Source organism: Galeopterus variegatus, unplaced genomic scaffold, assembly GCF_000696425.1.
Source record: "Galeopterus variegatus unplaced genomic scaffold, G_variegatus-3.0.2 Scaffold260, whole genome shotgun sequence".
In the NCBI taxonomy this organism is placed as follows: domain Eukaryota; kingdom Metazoa; phylum Chordata; class Mammalia; order Dermoptera; family Cynocephalidae; genus Galeopterus; species Galeopterus variegatus.
Genome location: NW_007726371.1, coordinates 248,974 through 270,293, shown reverse-complemented (window position 1 = coordinate 270,293; position 21,320 = coordinate 248,974). Strand labels below are relative to the sequence as shown.

Genomic DNA, 21,320 nt, shown 5'->3' with positions numbered 1-21,320 from the left:
TCAGATCTCTTTTACCTACACTTACAGCAAGCCCTTGTGACACTTGGTTTTGATTTTTTTCTATTTCACTTGTTTAATCTCCACTTTACCTTCCTCTGGAAGTGGCAGTGATTTGTGGGAACACTGCTTATTCCCCCATTGCAGCCATTCCACCACTTTAGAACAGATAGCTCAGAAACTAATTGGCAAACTGATTACTTCTAGGATTAGTGTGGGTCCCAGTCATTTTCTTAACATAACAATGGGCTTATTAGAGAACAGTCCAGCTTAGGCCTGGCCTATAACCAGAAGCCCATTTTAAGTTTCAAGTGTCTTCAGTATTGGACCTTAATTATGATCATTATGGCGGGGGGATAAGGGCAAGGATTTTTAATTCCAAGAACTACAATAGTCTGCTTCCAGCTCCAGTCTACAAGATCCTCTAATGTTAAGCAATCAGTGTAGCTCTGATTACTTCATAACATAGCTTGATACTTTCAAAGCAGAGCACAGAATTATTTTTAAAGATATAAAACCATTTCCAGAGAGAATCCATGCCAGAAAAAGGCTAACATACTTAGTATCATAACTTTATAATATGTTACAAATCTTCATGAAGCCCAGTGTCTCCTGCAAGTTTACATTCCATGAGTGTTTCACATCCTACCCATTCTAAATAGTATACTTTGAAATGACATTTTGCCCTCTACCATGAAATGTTAAATAAATCCAGGCCCTGAAGCTCTTTGGGCTGTGAGACTGAGAGGAATTAGGTTTGAGAACTCACCACCCACAACTCCTTTGAGGCAGAGAGGTAGCAAGTGTGCGTATTATTGCCCTACCATTAGAGATTCTTTCCTTTAGGTCAAGCGTTCTCACTCTGGCTACATGCTAGAATTACTTGGACATCTTTGCAAAATGATTGGTGCCAGAGTGCCACCTCTGGAGATTCTGATCAAATTGCTCTGCAGGGAGGCCTCAGCCAAGGTATTTTGAATAGCTTTCCAGGTGCTTATAAAGTGCAGCTAGAGTCATTAACTTAACCACTGCTTTAAGTTAACAAAAATGAAAACAAGTGTTCCTCACTTTAAGTTACCAGTCATTTTGTCTTAATGTGACTTTGTTTAGTCAGGTTGTTTTCTTTATAACAGTATGGATCAGCCTTCTAAGGGAATTTAAATTTTGAGATGGGGGTTGGGGGAGAACTTAGAGAGAATGGTTATGAAGACCCTGAGTATACAGGACAGCAACAGGAAGTGGAGGAGGAACTCAGAAAAAGAGAGAAAAGGGAGTGAAAACAAAACTCTCTACTCCAGGGTTTTCCCTATGGTTTCTGACAAAACATAGGCAGATTCAGAAGATATAAGTCAGAATGTAGGTGAGGTGGGGGCAGGGAAACTAAGATGTCAGTTGTGCTGTGGCCTGAGTATGACCTCAGGCAACTTGGTGTGCAGTTTTCAAAGGAGTGTGTGGTACCCACACTTGATACACTTAGGTGATGGTTTCTGAGGGCATGCCAATTGGTGGATGAGGTGTGGCAGTAGGAGTTGTGGAAAGGGAGTAAATGTTAAAGTAAGACAGGGCTTGTCCTTGTCCTTCACTTGATCATCTATTGAGAACAGTGCCCCTGTCAGTGGGAGTATGAGAAGCAGAATCCAGAGAATGAATAAAAATAGAGTATCAGGGCTCTAGCCAAGTGGCCTAGGGTTTTGGGCATATCTCACGTCCCATTAGAAAACTGGAGATTGGGTAAGAGACTAAACTAGAAGCCAATGAGTATGGATTGGGCCAACATAGCAGTGGGGAAGGTTGCAACACACCAGGCATAGCACATACCAGATGAAATCTCTAGCTAATTTTCCGGGTCTTCTCAACTGGTAGGACTGTGGCTGCCAAGTATTCCTGGCTGTTGTCTATCTTGACCAAGAAGAACTAAAAAGCCACTAAGCTTTTTTGTATGACCTCAGCTGAGAAGGGCTGAGGAAGGCAGAGTCTGATTTCTTTCCTATTTTGCTGGCTGTGAAGTTACTTCTTAAAACCGTGGGCCCCCAAGCAAACCTTCAGAGAAGGACCCTTTGTGACATACAAAATACAGTGGAAAGGGATCCCTTTCTTTGGCAGAGACTAGCAATATTTGAAAGTAATAGAAGTAGTTGGAAGGTTGGTTTTTTCTAATCTGTTCACAGTAGCAGTAATGGCATTCTCTTGTGGCAGTGGCAGCAGTGGCAGTAGTGGTGGGATGGGAAGGGGAACAGCTTATTATTGGCTGGTATGACACTTCTGTTTCTTATAAATTAATGTTTCCAATTAGGAAATATCACTAGCATCTTACTGGAGTTGGAAGAAGTGTCTTTCTCAGAAACACGTCTAAGTTGTGCTTACACAATACCAAGGCAATGCTAAATTTAACTGTAAAGGTAATAATAATAATAATAGCCACAAGCTCTTGGGAGGGTAAACAACAGAGGTGTTAATAGATGCTGCCATAGAGACAATAAAAGCAACCATAATGGTATTTACATGTAAATAGCTCTCTACAGTTTACAAGGCATTTGCATGCAGATCATCTCATTTAATCCTCAGGATTACCCAGGAGATAGGTATTTTCTTTCAAATTGTACCACACCTGTGAGTCCCAAAGTAACAAGTAGGGAGTGTGGACATTATCAACACAAAGAATGGGCTAAATAAAGTCCCAGAGTAGGGGAGATTCAGCCTCTCCCAGATTCTCAATTCATTTCCCTTAAGCCTTGAAAGTGATTACCAATTATCTTTATTTACGACAAAGTCAAATGGGAGAGATATTAATCGAAGACAAAGGCCTCAGTTTACAGTTAGGGGTGCTGTTTGTGGTAATGTAGGTTTTGCCTTGCACAAGTGGACCTAGCTGAGTGGGCATGAGGGCCCAAATCAGTCCACTCTCTGCTCCTCAAACCATGAGTCCTGTTGGAGATTTTTGTCCAGTGGCACAAAAGAGCATCCACTCACCAAGCGGAGAACCTGTGGGATTGCATTCACACAGAAGGGCTCCCCCCCACCCCCAGTTTCTACAAAAGCTAGCAGGAGGCTCTACCTATAGCTTTTTAGAGAACTTTTCAAATGGCTATTTCAAAGCCCTTCTGTCGTCTCCTCATCTTTTTTGCCTATCAGTCCTATGCTTGGCTTTCAATTTGGGTTTACCAGGAGGTTGGACCATATAGGGCTTCCTTTAAATCCTTCCAAACTGGCAACACTTTATTACAGTATGATGTTAAGTAAATATGACACAGTCAGAATGGCGTTCTCTTGTTCTTCTGAAATTAGATATCTTATGCTATCATATTGCCAGGGAGCTGCCTAGCTTCTTCCCTTCTATCAAAGATTTTTGTACATCAATAATAATAATAACAACAACAATCACAATAACTAATATTGAGAGTTTATTATGTGCTAGTCTTTTTACACGGACTTTCATTCAATTCTTGTAATGCCCCTGTAAATTAAGGCCAATTATTGTTTACCCATGTTGTGGATAAGACTTCTGAGGCTAAGAAGGGTTAAATAACTTGCCCAATATCACACAACCAGTGAATGGGAAAACCAGGATAGTATTCAGGTTGGTCTAAAGCAGTGGCTCTCAAATCTAAGTGTGCCCCAGAATCCCCTAAAGGGCTTGTTAAAACACAGATTGCTGAGTCCTTCCCTCTGAGTTTCTGATTCAGGAAAGCTGGGGTAGGGCCCCAGAATTTGCATTTCTAACAAGTTCCCAGGTGATACTGATGCTGCTGGTCCAGGGACCACACTTCGAGAATCATTGGTTGAATGAGAGACCTATGCTGTACTGCCTCTGGTCCACCTAAGGTATGCTCTTAAAGCCTACTCACCTGAGATCCCGTGTTCTGTACACGGTATATAATTCAGCACTTCCATTTTTCTTAACTTTAGTGCCCACTGATAAAATTCTTTTAAGTGCCTCAAGGTACCAGATGTTGGTCCTGTTTTCTTAAAGTAATAACAGTGATACTAATAATAATATGCCCAAGAGCCTTAGTGCTAATAGGGGATTTGGTATAGGATTTGGTATAGATAAATGTTAAGTAAACATAAATGGTAAAAGGACAACTTGCTTTCATGAATGGGTCCACTATCAGTTATGATCAAATTATTGAAGTCTCAGCACAAGAGGAAATCTTTAAACATCTGGACTTCTTGGATTTAAGAGGTCTTATCTATATAGCAGTTTAGGAAAAGCTGGAGAAAACATATGCTATAAGGTGTGGAGAAATATCAAAAACTTTTCTCAAGCTGGGCAGCAATGTTAAGGCAATAAATGCACTTGCAATACCAGTTTAATTGGGTATGGAAAAAAACATGGTCCAATGCAGATGGAATAGTCATTGAATATAATATGTCTGCCATCATGTTGAGCTACTCGGACCAGTTCAATACTGGTGACAGTTAAGTAAGTGGTGGCCTCAAGACTTAAGGCCGAAAATGTGTGGGGTATTTTCAGCCTATAAGAGACAGCCACATATCACCTAGTACAGTGTTCTAAAAGTGTAGTTTGAGGGCCTGCTTCACTGAATCACACTTGGGAGTGCATACTGGGAAATATGCAGGTTCCAGAGCCTCCCAATTCTCTTCTTATACAGCCCTTTTATAGATTTGGTGGGAGAAAACTGAGAGGAAGAGGATATGAATCTACTTTCATAATGTGACCAAATGGGGGTGAATCCTAGGGGAATGTGAGACTTGGGATAAATCTGTATGTCCCCCCTCCTCTTCTGGCCTGCCTACCCTCCCAACTCTCTCAACAACTATTCAAATGAAATAGTTTAAAATGAATGTCAATGGGAGGAAATGTCATAAAAAGGTTAAAATGAAGAATAAGGACAGTAGAATGGGGGGTTTCTGTGGATTGGGAGCAATATTGAGGGCTCACAAATATAAATATGACTCCTAAGGACTTCTTCAGCACTAGCTGGCTGAACCATATCCATATCACAAGGTGTGAGACTGGGCCTGGTTTCTTCCAGGGAAAACTCCATAGCCAAGTAATCTGCAAGAAGTAAAGTGAGCTTTGCCTTCTGAGAAACACAGTTCCTCTATCTCAAGGAAACAATAGCTAGAGTATTTCAATATAGGAAGAGAAATAGGAGTTAAGTGACTTGGGAATTGGCTTTTCCTGGAGTTTCATGACATTTCCTGCTGCTAGCATCGAGGGTGAAAAATAAGAGTCCTACACGGCCTGCTATAGTTGCTACCACAGTATGAAGACATGGCTGTCAGACAGCTGGAGTGGTGCTCAGGTAGTTCAGAGAAAGTGCTAATATCATATCCTTGTGAGATGCAATCTCAAAAAGGTATATTTCCTGATCCTTGTTTTGGCTATAGAGTGGCTTGACTATTAACAATCAGGATGGAAACTTACCAATTAGTACTATTCAGTGATCACCTGTTGACCTAGGCCTTGTCTAGGATTTAAGATTTCTCTACATTAATCCTTTCCTGACAACAACTTACTGGTCAAATCCCATTTTAATGAATGTAATTTTGAGATAAAACTATTTAGTAAAATCATCTTGTAAAACAAATGAATCCACAAATCCCTGTTTGTGAAGCACTCAATCTATTAAATTAAGATGCTGTTGTTTGAATTCAGTATTTGTGCTTTCTACTTTAATCATGTTCAGTGGCAACATCTTTTCATGCAGAAAATAGAGGAGGCTGTGATCATTCCCTCTCGAGGCTTCCATTTCTTCATGTATAAAATGAGGCGGGTTGGGCTAGATGGCCTCAAAGGATCTTTCCAGTTATAAAAATTCAAAGTCTTTGTCTGAAATGTCATCAGTGTGGGCCAATGAAAGAAAAACAAAGAGGAGAGATTCAGGTTGAGGGTAAGGTCTTGAGCATAGTTAATGATACTAGGCATTAAAGACAAGCATGGTATTAACTACCTGCTCAGCAATGTCACTTCCAATTGTTCCTTCATCCTAACGATCCAAATATGTCCATGTCTCATACCTCAAGGAACACACAAAAATACCCAAATGTACAACTTCTTCTCCTGAAGAATGTGTTTGAGAACATTCATCTAAACAACATTCATTGTGTGCATAATTAGTACCTGGATATAGAGGTAAACAAGACACAGTCCCTGACCACAAGGAGCTCACAGTTCCATAGTAGAAGCTGACGTAAATAAATAAGGGCAATAAGTCTTGAAAGTGCCATGATAGAAGTCAGTTCAGGGTATGGTGAGGGTCTCTAACCCATCATCACAAGTCAGTTTCCCTGGAAAACAGTATGTCAGATGAAGCTTCGAGTGCAGGAAGCTTATTGGGTGAGTGCTTTCAAAGACCACAACTGTGAGGGAGATAAGGCAGTAGAATTGGACAGAGGGAAGAATTGAATTGTGATGCAGTCACAACAGAGGTCTCAACCAGTCCCAAGGGGAGCTCTGGAGCTGGGATGACTCTTCAGAGTTGTCCACAATTGAGGTAAGGAGTTTGGGCCCTTTTACTGCCATGTTGACCATCATTAGGTACAGGCTAACCCAGATAAAGGAGGCCAGTGTGATAATAATAGTTTAACAGTAAGCTCTTCAAGGGAAAAAAATCCTGATTTGTAGGGTTTTCTGATTTTAATAATGTGATCACTTCCACCATGGATAATTTCAAGTTATCAACATGATGTTAACTGGCTCACAAAATCCTTGAAAGTTTAACCATTCGCTCTTATGAACCAGCATGAGCCAGTTCCAGCACACTACTGAGGGTATGTAACTTTGGGAGAGGCAGCTCTCCTCCACTGAGGGCAATTCTCAGAGAGGCATCGGCTATCAGCTGCTAACCTGAGCAGCTAGAATGAGTGCTTCAGTCCTGAAGTGTGTATGTGGATGTCACACCATAATAGCACCCACTGTACATAGTATATGTTGTAGTATTTGCTGTATTTCAACCAACACAAAACACTCAGTTGCATTTAATATTTTCCATGAAGTAATTTTAATATCTCTTAAAGTAAATTAAATGTAATTGTATCTCTATTGGCTAACCTTGATCAAGTCATTTAACCTCTGCTTTTGTAGAGGAAAGATGCTTATCCTTACCTCCTTGCCAGGGATACTGTTGGACAAACTGGTCAACTAACTGAAGCACCTGACTTAACTAATTTTTCCCCCCTAAATGGACCTGTGACTTGACTAATTTGACCAAACTGGTTCATGTTTAATGGCATAGCCAAATGTAGAGAGCGAGAGGCTTTAGATTCTAGTTTCTCTTTCTGAATCCAAGTCTTTCCTTGCCAAACCTCTCTGGCATTCCATTTTCTCATTATACAATGTGTGATTATGAACAAGTTGGGCTGAATTCCTTGTGTAGCTCAAGAACTAGCTCCAAAAATATTCCTAGAAAATTCTAAGGAAGGTCTAATCATCTGAATGCATACAGAACCTCTTAAGGTAATTATTTTGAAGGAGATAACAATCATTTGAAAACTCAAGTTATGCTGTGTTGTATGTGTGTGTGTATGTATGGTGTGTTTAAATAAACTACATAACTTAGTAGTTACACACCTTAAAAAATGAAGGGTACTAGGTCTAGCTCAAAGGGGAAACTTTCTGGGGGTATGTAACAAGTGTAAAGGTTTTTGAAAATATTTGAAGCAATATGTAAATGCCAAAGACCAGTCATTGAATGCAATTAAGCACACTTACTTCCTGAGATTAACGGTTCCGTGTAAGCATGTATAATTAGTATTTACCAATGGCAATAGGACATTTGCTTATCTTCAAGGAGCTCAGAATACTTGTCAGGCATTATCTAATTAAACTACTCAATGTACCTGTGAAATGCCTTGGAAATCTACATTTTAAAGATGTGGGCACTGAAGCACAAGTGGGCTTAAACTAAACACGTTTAGCATGCCAAAGGGGAAATTGGATATAAGACTTTCAGTCTCATGATCTAGCTGCCATTCTTCAACCGTGGTCCCCTCTAATCCACTCTATTCTAGCTTAGCCTTCCCAAACAACATAGTTTCATAAATCTAGGAAAAATTAAATTTAGTGCAAAGTATTTCCAATTACAGGCAAGTTAGATTTGAAAAAGTTGAGCACATAACCCATAATATTAGTAGCATTTATAGGTGGGTGTGTGTTAGTGCCATTCGTTGTCTATAATGGCCTTGGCAGGGATGAGAACAATTGGTCAAAATCTATTGGAGTGCATGTTTGTAGAAGATGGACAATAAAAAACAACAGTGGCTATGGAAATCTCTCCCTTCCTCTCTTTCTAGTCTTCTTATTCTTAGGTATGAAAGTAGCTATTATTTATTGAGTGCTATATACTAAGCCCGTGATTTGTATTATCTCCTTCAATCATCACTATCACCCCATGAAGTACACATTGTAACCTCCATTTTATGGATGAGACAGAGAGAGGTTAAGTGATTTACCCAAGTATATAAAGTTAATAACTGGTGGTGTTATAATACAGATGTACGTCTTCCAACCCCAGAGCCTCTTTGTTATGCTACCTCCCATTTATTGTGCTAGTTCTTGTTTCTGTCTTGTATTAGGTTCTGCAGCCAGTAGGCATGTCTGTCTTGTCCCTATGTCCAATCCAGAGTCTCTGAACATACCTCAGTCTCAGCTCAGGGCCTTGACTTGCTGGAGGCATAAGATAGAAATCATTTACAAATTGGTCAGAACACATTTATTTATTTCTCCTATCTATAGTTTTTGGTACTGTCTTTTACTAACATATTGTTGCCATAACCTCCTTGCTTTGTTGGTTTCAGTAATCATCATGTGTATGCATTCGGCCTTGATTGGGGGAGAGACTCAGACGCATCTCTTGGAATGGGCTCATGATCTGAAAATGACTGATGGAACCTATGTCTTTGTTCCCTATGACACCCTGCTCTACAGTTTACCTTATAAGCACACTCCTTACCAGGTTCTGAGGAACAACCCAAAGCTCCGGGAAGCCTATGATGCTGTGTTGACCATTACAATGGAGTCCCAAGAAAAGACCTTCTATCAAGCTTATACAGAGGCAGCAGCTAGAGGTGAAATTCCTGAGAATCTGGAGTCAGATCAAGTAAGTGCATACTTAGAAGTTATCATGAGCTAAGAACCTAAAAAATCAGGATGGGAGATATTCTTCCTATCAACAGCCTCTATTCCATAGGAAACCCAATCAATAGCAGGCAAACACACACAAATTAAAAAGACCTTTTTGTTTGCAGAAAACACTTATAAAACAAAGACATATTGTTCGGGAATTATTTTTCATCTTTGAGCAACCCATAATGACAGCATATAGTTATTAAGGACAAACAAAATATATTTATGAACAGTAAAACAAAACTTTAATATGTACTGGTGCTGTTCAAAGGGGCCTAAAAAAATGAAGTCCTGTTTGTGATCCAAGTTCTGAACCAATTAAACAATAAGAGTAAAGAGCTGGTATATAAGAAAATTTCACCTTTATTATTGATAATACTGTTATCGAGGATGCAGCTTCTACCTGTAGGCATTTGAGCTTCCCAGTACTGAGCCTGAGGATTAAACAAGCTTTTCCACCTAGTCACTGGCATTGCTAGATGACTATAGTCCCACCCCATGAGGGCAGGCCTTTTATAAAATGTGCAACCTGGAGAAAGATAGTGGAGTAGATGCCCCCTGTAGGTAGCCCACTCCGAACAGAAAGAAGATGGGTGGGGCTAAGCTACACATAACTAGTTCTTCCAAACTAACCAGTCAGATGAAGCCAGTCCTCCTTTATGTGGAGGATCAAGTAAGTGGGTGAAGAAAGGCCAGGGATTTTCTCTTGGTAGAGCTATGTCTACATGAAAAGAATCATTTGGATTGGAGAAGTCTTCCCTTCTAATATACAAGAAATACTCTTTACTTATGTATAGACATATATAAGATTCAAATCATAGACGCTTAAGACCTAGAGGAAGAAAAAAGAGTGGGGAGGGGAAGAAGCAGAGAAAATAATGGAGATCAAAGACAAAAACAGAGAGGAAAAATACAAAGAAGACAAGGAATATGAGAAGAAGATGGGGAGGAAAAAGAAGACAGATCAGGAAAAAATACAGAGGGGTGTTTCTGTAGGTTGGAAAATAGAAATATAGAAAATATGTAGAAAATAGGCATTTTCAGAAATATTTAGAATGACACACAAATGAGTTTAAAAATTCTAGCATTTGCTAGCATACCGTTTTAGCCATATTGCTTCTGGCTACAAATAACAGACAGGACAATACAAAATGGCCTAAGTAATAGTTCTTTTTCAAAATTTGAAACTAGGGGGTCTCCAGGGTGGGTTAATGATGTCATCAACGAACCAGGCTCTTTTCATCTTTCCACTTTATAAGCCATAGCTAGCTTGCTCTCATGAGCTAGTTCCTCTCAAGTCCCAAGATAGCTGCCACAGTTCCAGACACCACATACAAGAGGAAATGTCCAGAACTGAAAATAGGGAATGTTCTTTTGTGTCTCTTTCTAAAAGTGAGGAAATCTTTCCCAGAAGCTCCCAAGAAAACATCTCCCCACATCTTCTTGGTCACAGATGTGTCCCATACACACATCTAAATCAAAAATCTGGAAAGAGGAATGAGACCACCATGATTGACTCTATAGCTGCTAAAAAGTGTGAACAAAATTGGGATTCTGTTAGCAAAGAAGGCTGTCAGGTAGGCAACTGACTGTGTCTGGTACTCATTTTCTTTCTTAATTCACCCTTTATTTCTTCATCCTGTCGGCTGCTTCTCTGTCTGAAAAGATGACTCAAATGAAACTTAGGTTTATGTATCTCTTTCTGCCCTGAGTACTGATAGCAAAGTTTCTTGTTCTAATAGAAAAGTGACTAGCAGAGATATTAACAGTGCTAAATTTGAACTTTATTACTACTGATAAATTTATGATAAATATTGCTATATTTTAGGAAACACATATATAACTGAGAACAACTGGTTAATTTTGTCAAGAATTGTAACAATTTTTCCAATTGCTAAGAATGGTTGATAAAACCAATTGTTTGGTGTTGCATTCATAGACAAGCAACCATATGGTGAATTTTTTTACTTTTTAAACCAATCATATGGTACCACAAAGATATAATCTAAGCCACCTTTCCACTTTAATCATAGGCTCGAAGGAGGAAGTGTGTGTGTATGTGCGTGCACGTATTGTTCTTATATATGACCAGATATATTGATATAAAAACTCAGACCTTTTACTCTTGATGTTTGATCCAATCCCTTTGAGCTTGTGGGAAACATAAGGTAATTAAGGCAAAAAACCCACTCCATTAGTTTGGTTGCTAGGCAGCCTGAACTCTGCTTTAGACAAGAAAATAGAGACAGGTACAATAAAGAATCCAGTGCTTATCAAAAAGCCTGCTTGGGTGCATTTCTATCCCCGCTTTGCAGGTGCCTGGGCTAGACCTTCATAACTAAAGAATGATAGAAGAGTGAGACAATTGTCTTAACATCTCTGAAAAACAAAACCTCCATTTTTCCTAAATTACCTTGCTCAAATATATTTTTGATGGAAGCCGTTATGGTAGAAAAAGCACATGATAAGGAGTTAGGCAAATTTGAGTTTACATCTCAGCTTATACTCTTACTAGCTGTGTGTCTTGGGCAAGTTACTTAGACTTTTTGAGTTTCAGTTTATCCACATGTTAAATGGGTTAGTGAGCTGTATCTTCCGGGATTATTGCGAAGATTAAACAAAGTAACAGGTATAAAGTGACTAGTAGAATGCCTGGCTCACAACTACCTTCCTTTGCACTTTTTCTCCTTTGAGGCCAAAATGACCTTATTTGTTGATGGTGACCTAGCATCTAAGCTAAAATCTGACTTCAACTTCCTACTCTCTTGAAGTTTTCTGATTACTGGCAGAGGGTCACTCAGTATTTCTAGTTTTCAAAATTATTTTGCTTTTAGAATTTTAAATAGTATTTTCTCAGATCAAATTATGTAGTTTGTTTGCGTATCCCTGAGCATCTGTTGTCTTTCCCCTATTCAGTCAACAGGTTGATAACTACTTATTGAGCACCTGCCATGTGCCAGGCACTACGTTAAACTTCAGATAGAACAGTATACTAGACAGATGAGTTTCTGTCAGTGGTGTGTTGGAGCCAGTCCACTAAAGCTGATTATGTGCATCTTTTCCCAGCTCTGCATTTGGCGACATCATGTTGGTAGTTTGAAGTCATGCCTAATAGTAGTATTTACACCACAGAAATTGACAAGTGCTACAAATAAAAACTTTTTCCCTCTCCATAGAGCTGTTAAACATTTAATAGCACATCACATTGCTTTTTCCTGTCCTTATGGGGCTTAAATTCTAGTGAGAGAGACAGATAATAAATGAGTGAGCAAATGCATGAAGAAGATGGTTGTGTTTCTTTCACCCTTGCCCAATAACTTTCAATGAAATTGAAATTTCTATATATAGGCAGTGCTGCCTGTAGCAGTGGTTCGCAACCTCCTTTAATTTACACTCCTTTTTCTTTAAAAAGTAAAAACAAACAAAAAAACTATCAAAGTGATGCATGCACATAGTTTTAAAAGTCAAGAAATGCTAAAAGATTTATATTAACAAAAATTAGTCTCTAGGCCTCCCTCCTACTCTTCATCAGAAACAACCACTGTCGTGTCTTTCAGCTCTTTATTTTGGTATTTACTTCTATATCTCTGAATACTATACTGCTATTTGTGTCTCTTGATTAATCAATTTTGGATATTATTTGTTGCATTCCTATTATGATTGAGGAGGATTGTTAGCCCTTTTAAATTTCCTTACCTTCCTCTAAACCCTCAATATGATTATGTCACAATTTTTAGTTAAATTCATATTTAGTGTTTTTAACATAGTACGTATCTAAATATCATTCAGTGCTGATCCATGAGGTAATTATAGTTATGATTCACATCATGTATAACTTTTGATTTTTACTAGAGTTAATAATTGCTTTATTTTAAAATTTGCTTGCCTTAATTTGAATTTCTAAGTCTTTCCACACTTTCTGATTAGGCTATAAAATCCTCTCAAAACAATTTTATACATGGAAAAACTTGTTAAGTCCCTTATCAACTTCATTGGTTTTTGCTGAGGCTCTCCTCCTTCTATTTCAATCTAAACTTGCTGCTCCCTAAGGCTGCAGTACAACTATTTTACTAGGACCTCTATTTTCATCATCCTGGAAATTCCCTTTCTCTCTCTTCTGTGCTGGATCCACTATTTCATGAATCTCACGATTCCTATTTTCTTGGTTTACTCTGTCATCCTTGTTCCTAATCCTTTGATGTAACCTATTTTCATTCCTCTCCATTCCCCTAGAAGCTTTTAAGATTTTCTCTTTATTTCTAGTGCTATGACATTTCATGATGGTGTCTGAGTCTTTGACATAATATTATTCTGTACATTTGGTGGGACTTTTCAATCTAGAAGCTCATTCCTCCTGGAAACTTTTCTTCTCTTGTTTATTTGATAATTTCTTCAACAACATTGTCTTTGTTCTCTTTGGAAATACTATTAGTTAGATATAAGACATCATGGGTTGTTCTTTTAATTGTCTTCTTATTTCTCTTGTATGGTTCATATCTCTCTTTTTAGTTTTCCTTCCTAGGAGAGTTCCTCAACTTTGTGTTCTAACTCTTACTGATTAAAAAAAAAAAACTACCATATTTTTAATTTCCAAGAGTTCATTCTTGCTTGATTATTCTATTTTAATAGTATCCCGTTTTTGTTTCATCAATATAGTATTTTCTCTTATTTCCTGAAGATGCTCATTGTAGTTTCTTTGAAGTTTTCTTCTGCTCTCTATTTTGTCTCTGTTTTTTCCTCAGTTCCTAATTTTTCATGTTTCTTTGTTTTGATCTTTCTATTTTATGTTGGAATCTTTTCTTAGATGTCTGATGATCATGGCTGTCTGTTCATATTTAAGAATGAAGCTCTGAAAGGCAGATTTGAAGGTTTACGTGCATGGTGGGTATGCTGATCAATGGACTTCAGTATAGGGAAATTGGCTAGCCAGCTGTTTTGTTGCTTTTGTTTTGGGTTTCTTTGGGTCAATATCTACAAGTCTTGGCTCTTGGGCTAGTTACTTTTCTTTGGAGAAGAGCCCTCCAATCTCCTTCTTGGGAGTTAATAATACTGGCTACCAGTATTCTGAGGGCAATGCTGGGGGAAAGAGACTGGGATCCTCACCATTAAGCATGAAGACTTTAACTCCATCACTGTTTTTTGTACCCCAGCTCATTTCCAAATTCCTTTGTGTCTAGTGTCCCAGCTCTGGAGCTGTTTTGAATCAACTTAACCTGTTTCTTGTTTCCTACAGAGATCTGGCTCTTCTTGGTAGATGTGGGAATGGGAGACGTCTAACATCTCCTTTCACAGAAAATCAAAGAGCTCTTTCTCTTATACTATTTGGCTTCATCTCATTTCTATAGTACTTGGTGCCTCCAATTACTAAGGCTTTCCAGGATTCTGAGGGGTCACATCTGCTTGTTGCTTACTAATATTCCCCTCTGCATGTACTTAGGTTTGACTGTCTGCCACCCTGCTAAGTCAGTTACTTCTCCTGTAGCAGCTTTCCATCTTCATATTCTGTGGTTCAGGATTACAGATGTCTCCTAACACCATTAGATATGGAGGTTTTAGTGTTTCTCTTCCTTGTTCTTGTTGTTTGAGAGGAGGAAGAGGGTGAAGAAAAAATTGTGATTTCACTATCTTTAATCAGGAGGTTTATGGAAAGTCATGGAGGAATAAAGAAGTCACAAAAGGGTACATGTAATATTCCTTAACTGGTGAGTTTACCACAGCCCGTTAATTAATTTAGCAAGTATTTATTAAGCTCATAGATGACATGGTGGTTAGGAGCATGGGCTTTGTAGGCAGACTGCCCCAAGTTTACTTAAGCTCTCTGTGTCTTCTTTCCTTATTTTCAAATTGAGAATAGTAACAGTACCTAACTCACAGGGTTGTTGTAAGCATTAAATGAGTTAATACACTAAAGAACTTGCCTGGCACCTAATAAACGTTAGCTATTTATTATTATTGTTGCTGTTATTAAAGTTGTTACTGTCATTATTACTATGCGTCAGGCACTCTGCAGGGAATATGCTGGAGAACAAAATAGAAACGAGATATTTCCCCCAATGAAGGGAATAGTTTTACCATTACAGGGTGCTAAGGACATTGGGTCTAAAACTGGGACTCTAATATTATAGGTCACAAATTCATGAAGGGGGCAGGGGACATGAACGCTACACTTCCAAGATGATGTTGCAAGAGTCCTGTGTTCCTCTTCTGAAATGCAAGCAATAGCAGCTAGTATGCATTCAGTGTTTACTCTGTACCAGGTAGTTTACGTAAATGATCCCATTGAATCCTCAGACCAAACCAACAAATTAGGTATTACTATCTACATTTTATGGATGAGGAAACTAAGGCTCAGGTAACTTGCCTAAAGTCATACAGCTGGCAAGTAGTAGAGCTGGGTTCCTACTCAAGTCTAATACCAGAACCTGATCATTTAACCACACATTAGGTTTGTTGTTGCTGTGTTTTATTGCACTGTGCTAATAATATCTAATGCTAATGCTTTACATAAGCAAAGTAACATTACTAAGTGACTAATACTTTGATTTGAATAGGTTTATTGGATTATTTTACTCTGATGCAGGAGGTAATAGGGCTTTATGAGGACCCGTGAAAAGAAAACAAAAAATCAGAATAAAGAGATTTGAGAGGGTGGAACACCAGTGACGAACTTCCTAATTTAGTCTCAGAATGATTGGGCAAGGATTATCACTTTGTACCTTTATATTCTGGCACAAAATAGATTTCTGAAATTAGATTTTGATGCCTGCTCCCTTCATTTTCATTGTATTCCCAATGCTTGTTTTCAGTGAAATTCTACTGGCTACAGATGCGTATTGCTAGAACACACATTTTGGATATTTTTTTCCAAATACGGCCTTATTTATTTAAGCAAAGGAAATCCTCTGGATTTCTTAGCCAGCCCTGGGGACCTTACACTTCTTACACTTATTGTTTTCAACTACCTAAATATAGGTGCCTGGCAGGGAGATGCTAGGCTGAAGGGGATGTGGTTAGGACTGGAGCATTCGGGGATGGGGCTAACCAGACAGGCTGTCAGAAAAGGTTGCCTGCAGCTCACAGCGGCTACAATTGTCTCTATATCTCATTCTATACAAAATATGGGTATTGTGTTCGTGAGCATCACATCAATCAGTTTTGTCTATTATCCACCTCTTGGGTAAGTACTAGGGGGGGAGATCATGCATTATTGGAAGTACCACTTTTAATAACAGGAATTCTATTACCCTTTGGTTTCTCGATATCTTTATTTGCCTGACTTTTTCTTCAAAAGTGATGTTCCCATTTTGTCTTTCAAGTGATGGCTTTCCAAGCCAGTTATATTTTTATGTACACTTCCTCTGAGGACAAAATTCTTTTGAAGCCAGTTTTGTGTCTTTTCAAACATGGTAAATCTAAATTGATAATAGTCAACTTAACAGCATGAACTATTAAATTTAAAGAATCCACATCTCACTTCTCCTGACCCAGACCTTGTTCTTTTGAATAAGAGCTCTACAAAGCTTAAGGTAGAGCTATCTAAGGTCACTGAACAAAAAGCAATGATATGTTTTAATTATCATTCATTTATTCATAATTCATTCATTCATTCAGGTTCAGGTGTATATAACAGGCGAAAACAATAGGTTGAGTCATCAGTGATCTCACCATTCTGGGCTGTTGTGATAACAAGGTCATCTGTCTGACAGGAGTCCTGCAAATCCTGTCTTACTTCTTTGGAGCTGTAGTGAGAAGCCAGGACAGAGGGCTGTGGACAATGTCCCTTCTTGCCTTGTGCACCCTCTACCCCTTCTCTTTCTCATTGTTTACAGCAAGTGCAATTAGAGACCTTTTGTGATTGATGTTAACAGAGTGTGTCTTCAACTTATGGAAAGGGGCAGTTACCATTTCTGAATCAAACATTCTCTCTGTGTGTGTGCATGTGTGTAAAATACGTGGTGGAGGCTAGAGAATCCTGAAGAACAGGCTTCAGGTTTCACTCATCTTGGGGAGTTACTGTCAGTCAGCTCTAACAGGAGTCAATCTGAGAGCACAAAGAGCAGTGTAGCCTGCCCAGCGAAAACCCAGTGTGATGGGTCAACTCAGAGGTGAGGTCATTGTTTTTAAGAGTTTCAGTCTTCACTTTTGGCTGTAGGTAGATGCAGCTTCTTTCCCAGAAGGCTCTTTGCCTTTAAAACCAGAATACTAGCATTCTCTCTGCTTTCAGGGGCTTGCTTCCCTGTGGTTTTTTATTTAATTTGTTTTACCAGTATTGATTTTATACTCCACTTTCCATCCTTCACTTATCATCATAACCTACCAAAGCCCCCAAAAGAGTAAGGCTTCTGCAGAAATCCTAAAAACAATCAAATGGAACATCTGAGAATGTCAGCAAGGGAAGTTAGTGAAAATCTCTCAAGGGACTTCAGAGTGTGCGAAGCAACTAGGTGTGGATGCCTTGGTGGCAGCACATGTCATCCATTCATGATCTATTTCTATAGAGTGCATGTTGAGGCAGAGTGGTGAAGGGGGATCATTGGAATAAAACTCAGGAGACTGAGGTGTTGATTTCTGCTCTGCTAGTAGTTAGCTCTGTTTTCTGGGGCAAGGTTTTTGGATGAACAACTGGAGGAATAAAGTAACTATTAACAAAAATGGGTAAGACTTATTGCAGATGGAGCAGGAGGATTTAGGGTGAAGATCAGAATTTAAATCTTAGGTATATTGAAATTTAACATCCAAGCAGAAATATGAAAGTAGGCAGTTGAATATATGAGTCTGGGATTTAGAAGAGAGGTCTGAGTTGGAAGTATAAATGTATAAATCTGAGAGTTATGGCATAGATATGGTATTTAAAGCCATGAGACCAAAAGAGATCACCAAGGGAGTGAGTGTCGCTAGAGAAGAGAACCAAGGACTAAGCATTCCAATATTATGAGGCCACGGAGATGAAGAACACTTAAGCCAAACAAAAATGTTTGTGAACTAAATTTGGTCTCTGGAATAAACCAAGAATAGGAATTTTTGCAAGAGTTTAGAACCAAAAGGGACCACAGGGAACATTAACTCCAATCAAGAACACTAAACTAAGAAACAGGAGACCTAGATTCTAGTCCTGATTTTATGCTCAGGTGAGTGAACTTGAAAGGATCACTTAACCTCTCTGGGTCTCCCTTTTCTACTTATAGAGTAAGATAGCTAGACCAGGTAACTTCTAGGGTTTAGCCATTCATGATTCTGTGTTGCTTAGCCTCCCATGGATTTGTCACCCCTCTTCCCCTGGAACCGCAAAGGATTACTTGAAGCTCATCTCTTCTGAGCAGTGAGAAGCCCTGAAGGGGTTAATCTCCCAGAACCCTCAAGAGAGAGGCATTCCTTCTTTTTGGGAAATTAACCACAAACTGGATTTCTTGCCCCACATTTATTCTCCAGACCAGGAAATTACAGGAAAAGAACATAGGTGGGGTTTTTGCTAAGTATAGTTTAACAAGTTTAACAATAGAGGCTGGTAACATCAGTAAAACAAGCAAAGTGACATTCCATAATGCAATGGAATGTCGATCCACCAACAAAAGCTTGATCTTAGAAAACATTCTCTTTCCCTACACAGCTTTCCCAGCATTTTTACATATCAATCAAGTAACTTGTCTGTCCTTGAGTCAGCAACCTTGCTGTGTTACAATTCTTTATCTTACAACAGAGACTAGCCTGAGGAAAGTTTTCTGTCTTTTGCAAGGTTAACATTTCTCTATGTAATTTCAAAAGGTTAGGCTAAGCCTGAAACTACAAGAAACTAGGCCCTGTGAAATATATTTGCTTTACAGTATACTCCACATCTGTATCCTTATCTTACAGAGGAAGAAACCGAAGCCCAGGGAGAGGCGATAAGTGACTTGCCCAAACATCCTGGCATTAGGAACAGACCACAGGCCAGTGTGTCATCTTCTATACTGTTGGTAACCAACAGTATGCATATTAGAATCCCTGAGGAGCTTTTAATAATACCAATTACAGGGTCCCAAACTTAAAGAGTTTCATTTTGTTGGCCTGGATTGAGTTGGGCATTGGTATATTTGACACTCTTCAGGTAATTCTAACATGCAGCCAGGATTGAAACCCCCCTGTTCTACATTAACAAGGCATGGCATTGTCTTGCTAGCTGCTACACCTCTCTGCATCTTGTATATCCAACACAAATAAACGATTCACTCAATTTTAAACCCCTTCTTTTCAGATGAAGGTTGTCACAGGAGGCTTGCTTTCTAGATCTTGTGAAACCAAAGTAGCAAGTATTAGCTTTCCCCAAAACTCAGTAAAATGGCATGACCATAGCTTTCTTGAACTCCATCCTAGAAATGAAATGTTATGGAAAACCATGAAACCATGGCTGGATGTGTGTGTTGGGGGATAATGCAGAGAGGGGAGGGATCATTCCTTCTTCCTCTCTACCTTTCTGGATAAAAAGATACAACATTTGTCCCCAAAATAAACTTACAAGGTTAATAAGCAGTGAGTCAGGCATGGTATACAAATATTGTTGTTTTTACTATATTTATCTAGCAGGCATACTCATGCTGTCCACCGTAGCAGCCTCACCAAACCTTTGCAACTTTGCACACCAATAGGATATAGGGTTTCCTGATCAAAACTCACATTCTCTACAGCATTTGGCTCTGTATAGATGGGTGTGCATTTGTCAGTGTGTATGTTAAGTGCATGTGTGTGTGTGGGTATGTATTTAAAAGTGGATTCTAGTGTTCAATTTCTCTAAAGAGCATGTGTTTAGGAAGATAGCCATTTTGTACTAAGACAGGACACAGATACGGACTGTAGACGCACATTATTTAGTCTTTCCACACACAGTTACCACTCTAATAGTGCCAGCAAAATGATTTTTATCATGCATAGTGCACCAGTAATTTACCTGGTAAATTTCCTTTGAACTCCCCTGTCTATTTCATACTTGTTTTTTTTTAGTGCCCTTTATAAGTCTAAATCACTTTCTTAGTTTAGGTGCATAAAAATATATTGTGTATGACTTGGGTTGATCATAAAGTTATCATATATGATATATTTAAAGATGTGAAGGCCTGGGGGAAAAAACAGAAAAATTCAAGGGAGAAACCAAGCAAGTCCTCAGAAACAACTTTTTTTTTCCTCTGGGTCTTCATAGCTCTACTCCACTTAGATGTGCAGCCCATAATAATGAACACAGGCTTGGAATATACTTTGAGATCGCTGTAGGGCAACTAGGGCCCAAGATAATTGTAATTTTTAAAAATAGGTTTCACCGTTGTTTGGAACCATCTACAATTCAATTTACTTTATCGCACAAGCCATGAATAATGCTGTGACAGAAAATGGACGGGCTAGTGCTGCCAGCCTGGTTCGGCATTCCAGAAACATGCAGTTCTATGGATTCAACCAGTTGATAAGGACAGATTCAAATGGAAATGGAATTTCAGAATACGTAATACTGGACACCAACTGGAAAGAATGGGAACTCCATAGCACCTACACTGTGGACATGGAAACGGAGCTGCTACGTTTCAGAGGGACCCCTATTCACTTCCCTGGTGGCAGGCCCCCTAGAGCAGATGCAAAATGCTGGTTTGCAGAAGGGAAGATCTGCCAAGGAGGTAAGAAATAAAAAAACACTGGTAGTCAATTTGGCTCAGCTTGGGTTATAAGGGAACAAGAAGGCATATTTTAATACTGAAACATTCACAAAATCAATCATTTGCATTCAGGTGACATAAACGTTTTGGTGCTATATCTAGTTAATTTAAAATAATAAGAACAATGAGAGGTACTTTGCAGCCTTGAATAATCATCCACAGTTTAAAAGCCTCCCTACCACTCATTTTTAAAGGAGGATCTCGTCTTTCCCAAAGAGGTTACTCTGAAAGAGGAAGGCATTAGCGAAGGCTAATGTCCTTGTTCTTTTGTAGGCTATGACCTGCGATTATTTACCCTGCCAGAAAGATCACCTGTCCATCCCTTGATGTATTCAAATCCTGCCAGTCAGGTCCCACCACAGAAATACTACAGCTACACCTTCTCCTCTCTGAATTCCCATCAAACTAAAAGTCTGTACCTCACAGTTTAGCACAGAATTGCTTTTCAATTGTTTCATGTGCCGCCCCCCCCCAAATATAGTGCTCTTTGAGGGCATGGACCATAGCTAATAATTTGTATCTGCCCCCCCCCCACCCCCCCCCCCCCCCCCCCCCCC

The 21,320-nt window shown here is 39.1% G+C and overlaps 1 protein-coding gene across 1 annotated transcript in view; it reads left to right on the top strand.

The window, feature by feature from the left end:
- Nucleotides 1–21,320, top strand: part of GUCY2F (guanylate cyclase 2F, retinal) — a 109,948-nt gene that overhangs the window by 8,930 nt on the left and 79,698 nt on the right. Inside the window, exons 3-4 of the mRNA XM_008566663.1 lie at nucleotides 8,761–9,062; nucleotides 20,370–20,724. Of these exons, the coding sequence (XP_008564885.1) occupies nucleotides 8,761–9,062; nucleotides 20,370–20,724 (657 nt within the window). The remainder of the gene's footprint in view (nucleotides 1–8,760; nucleotides 9,063–20,369; nucleotides 20,725–21,320) is intronic.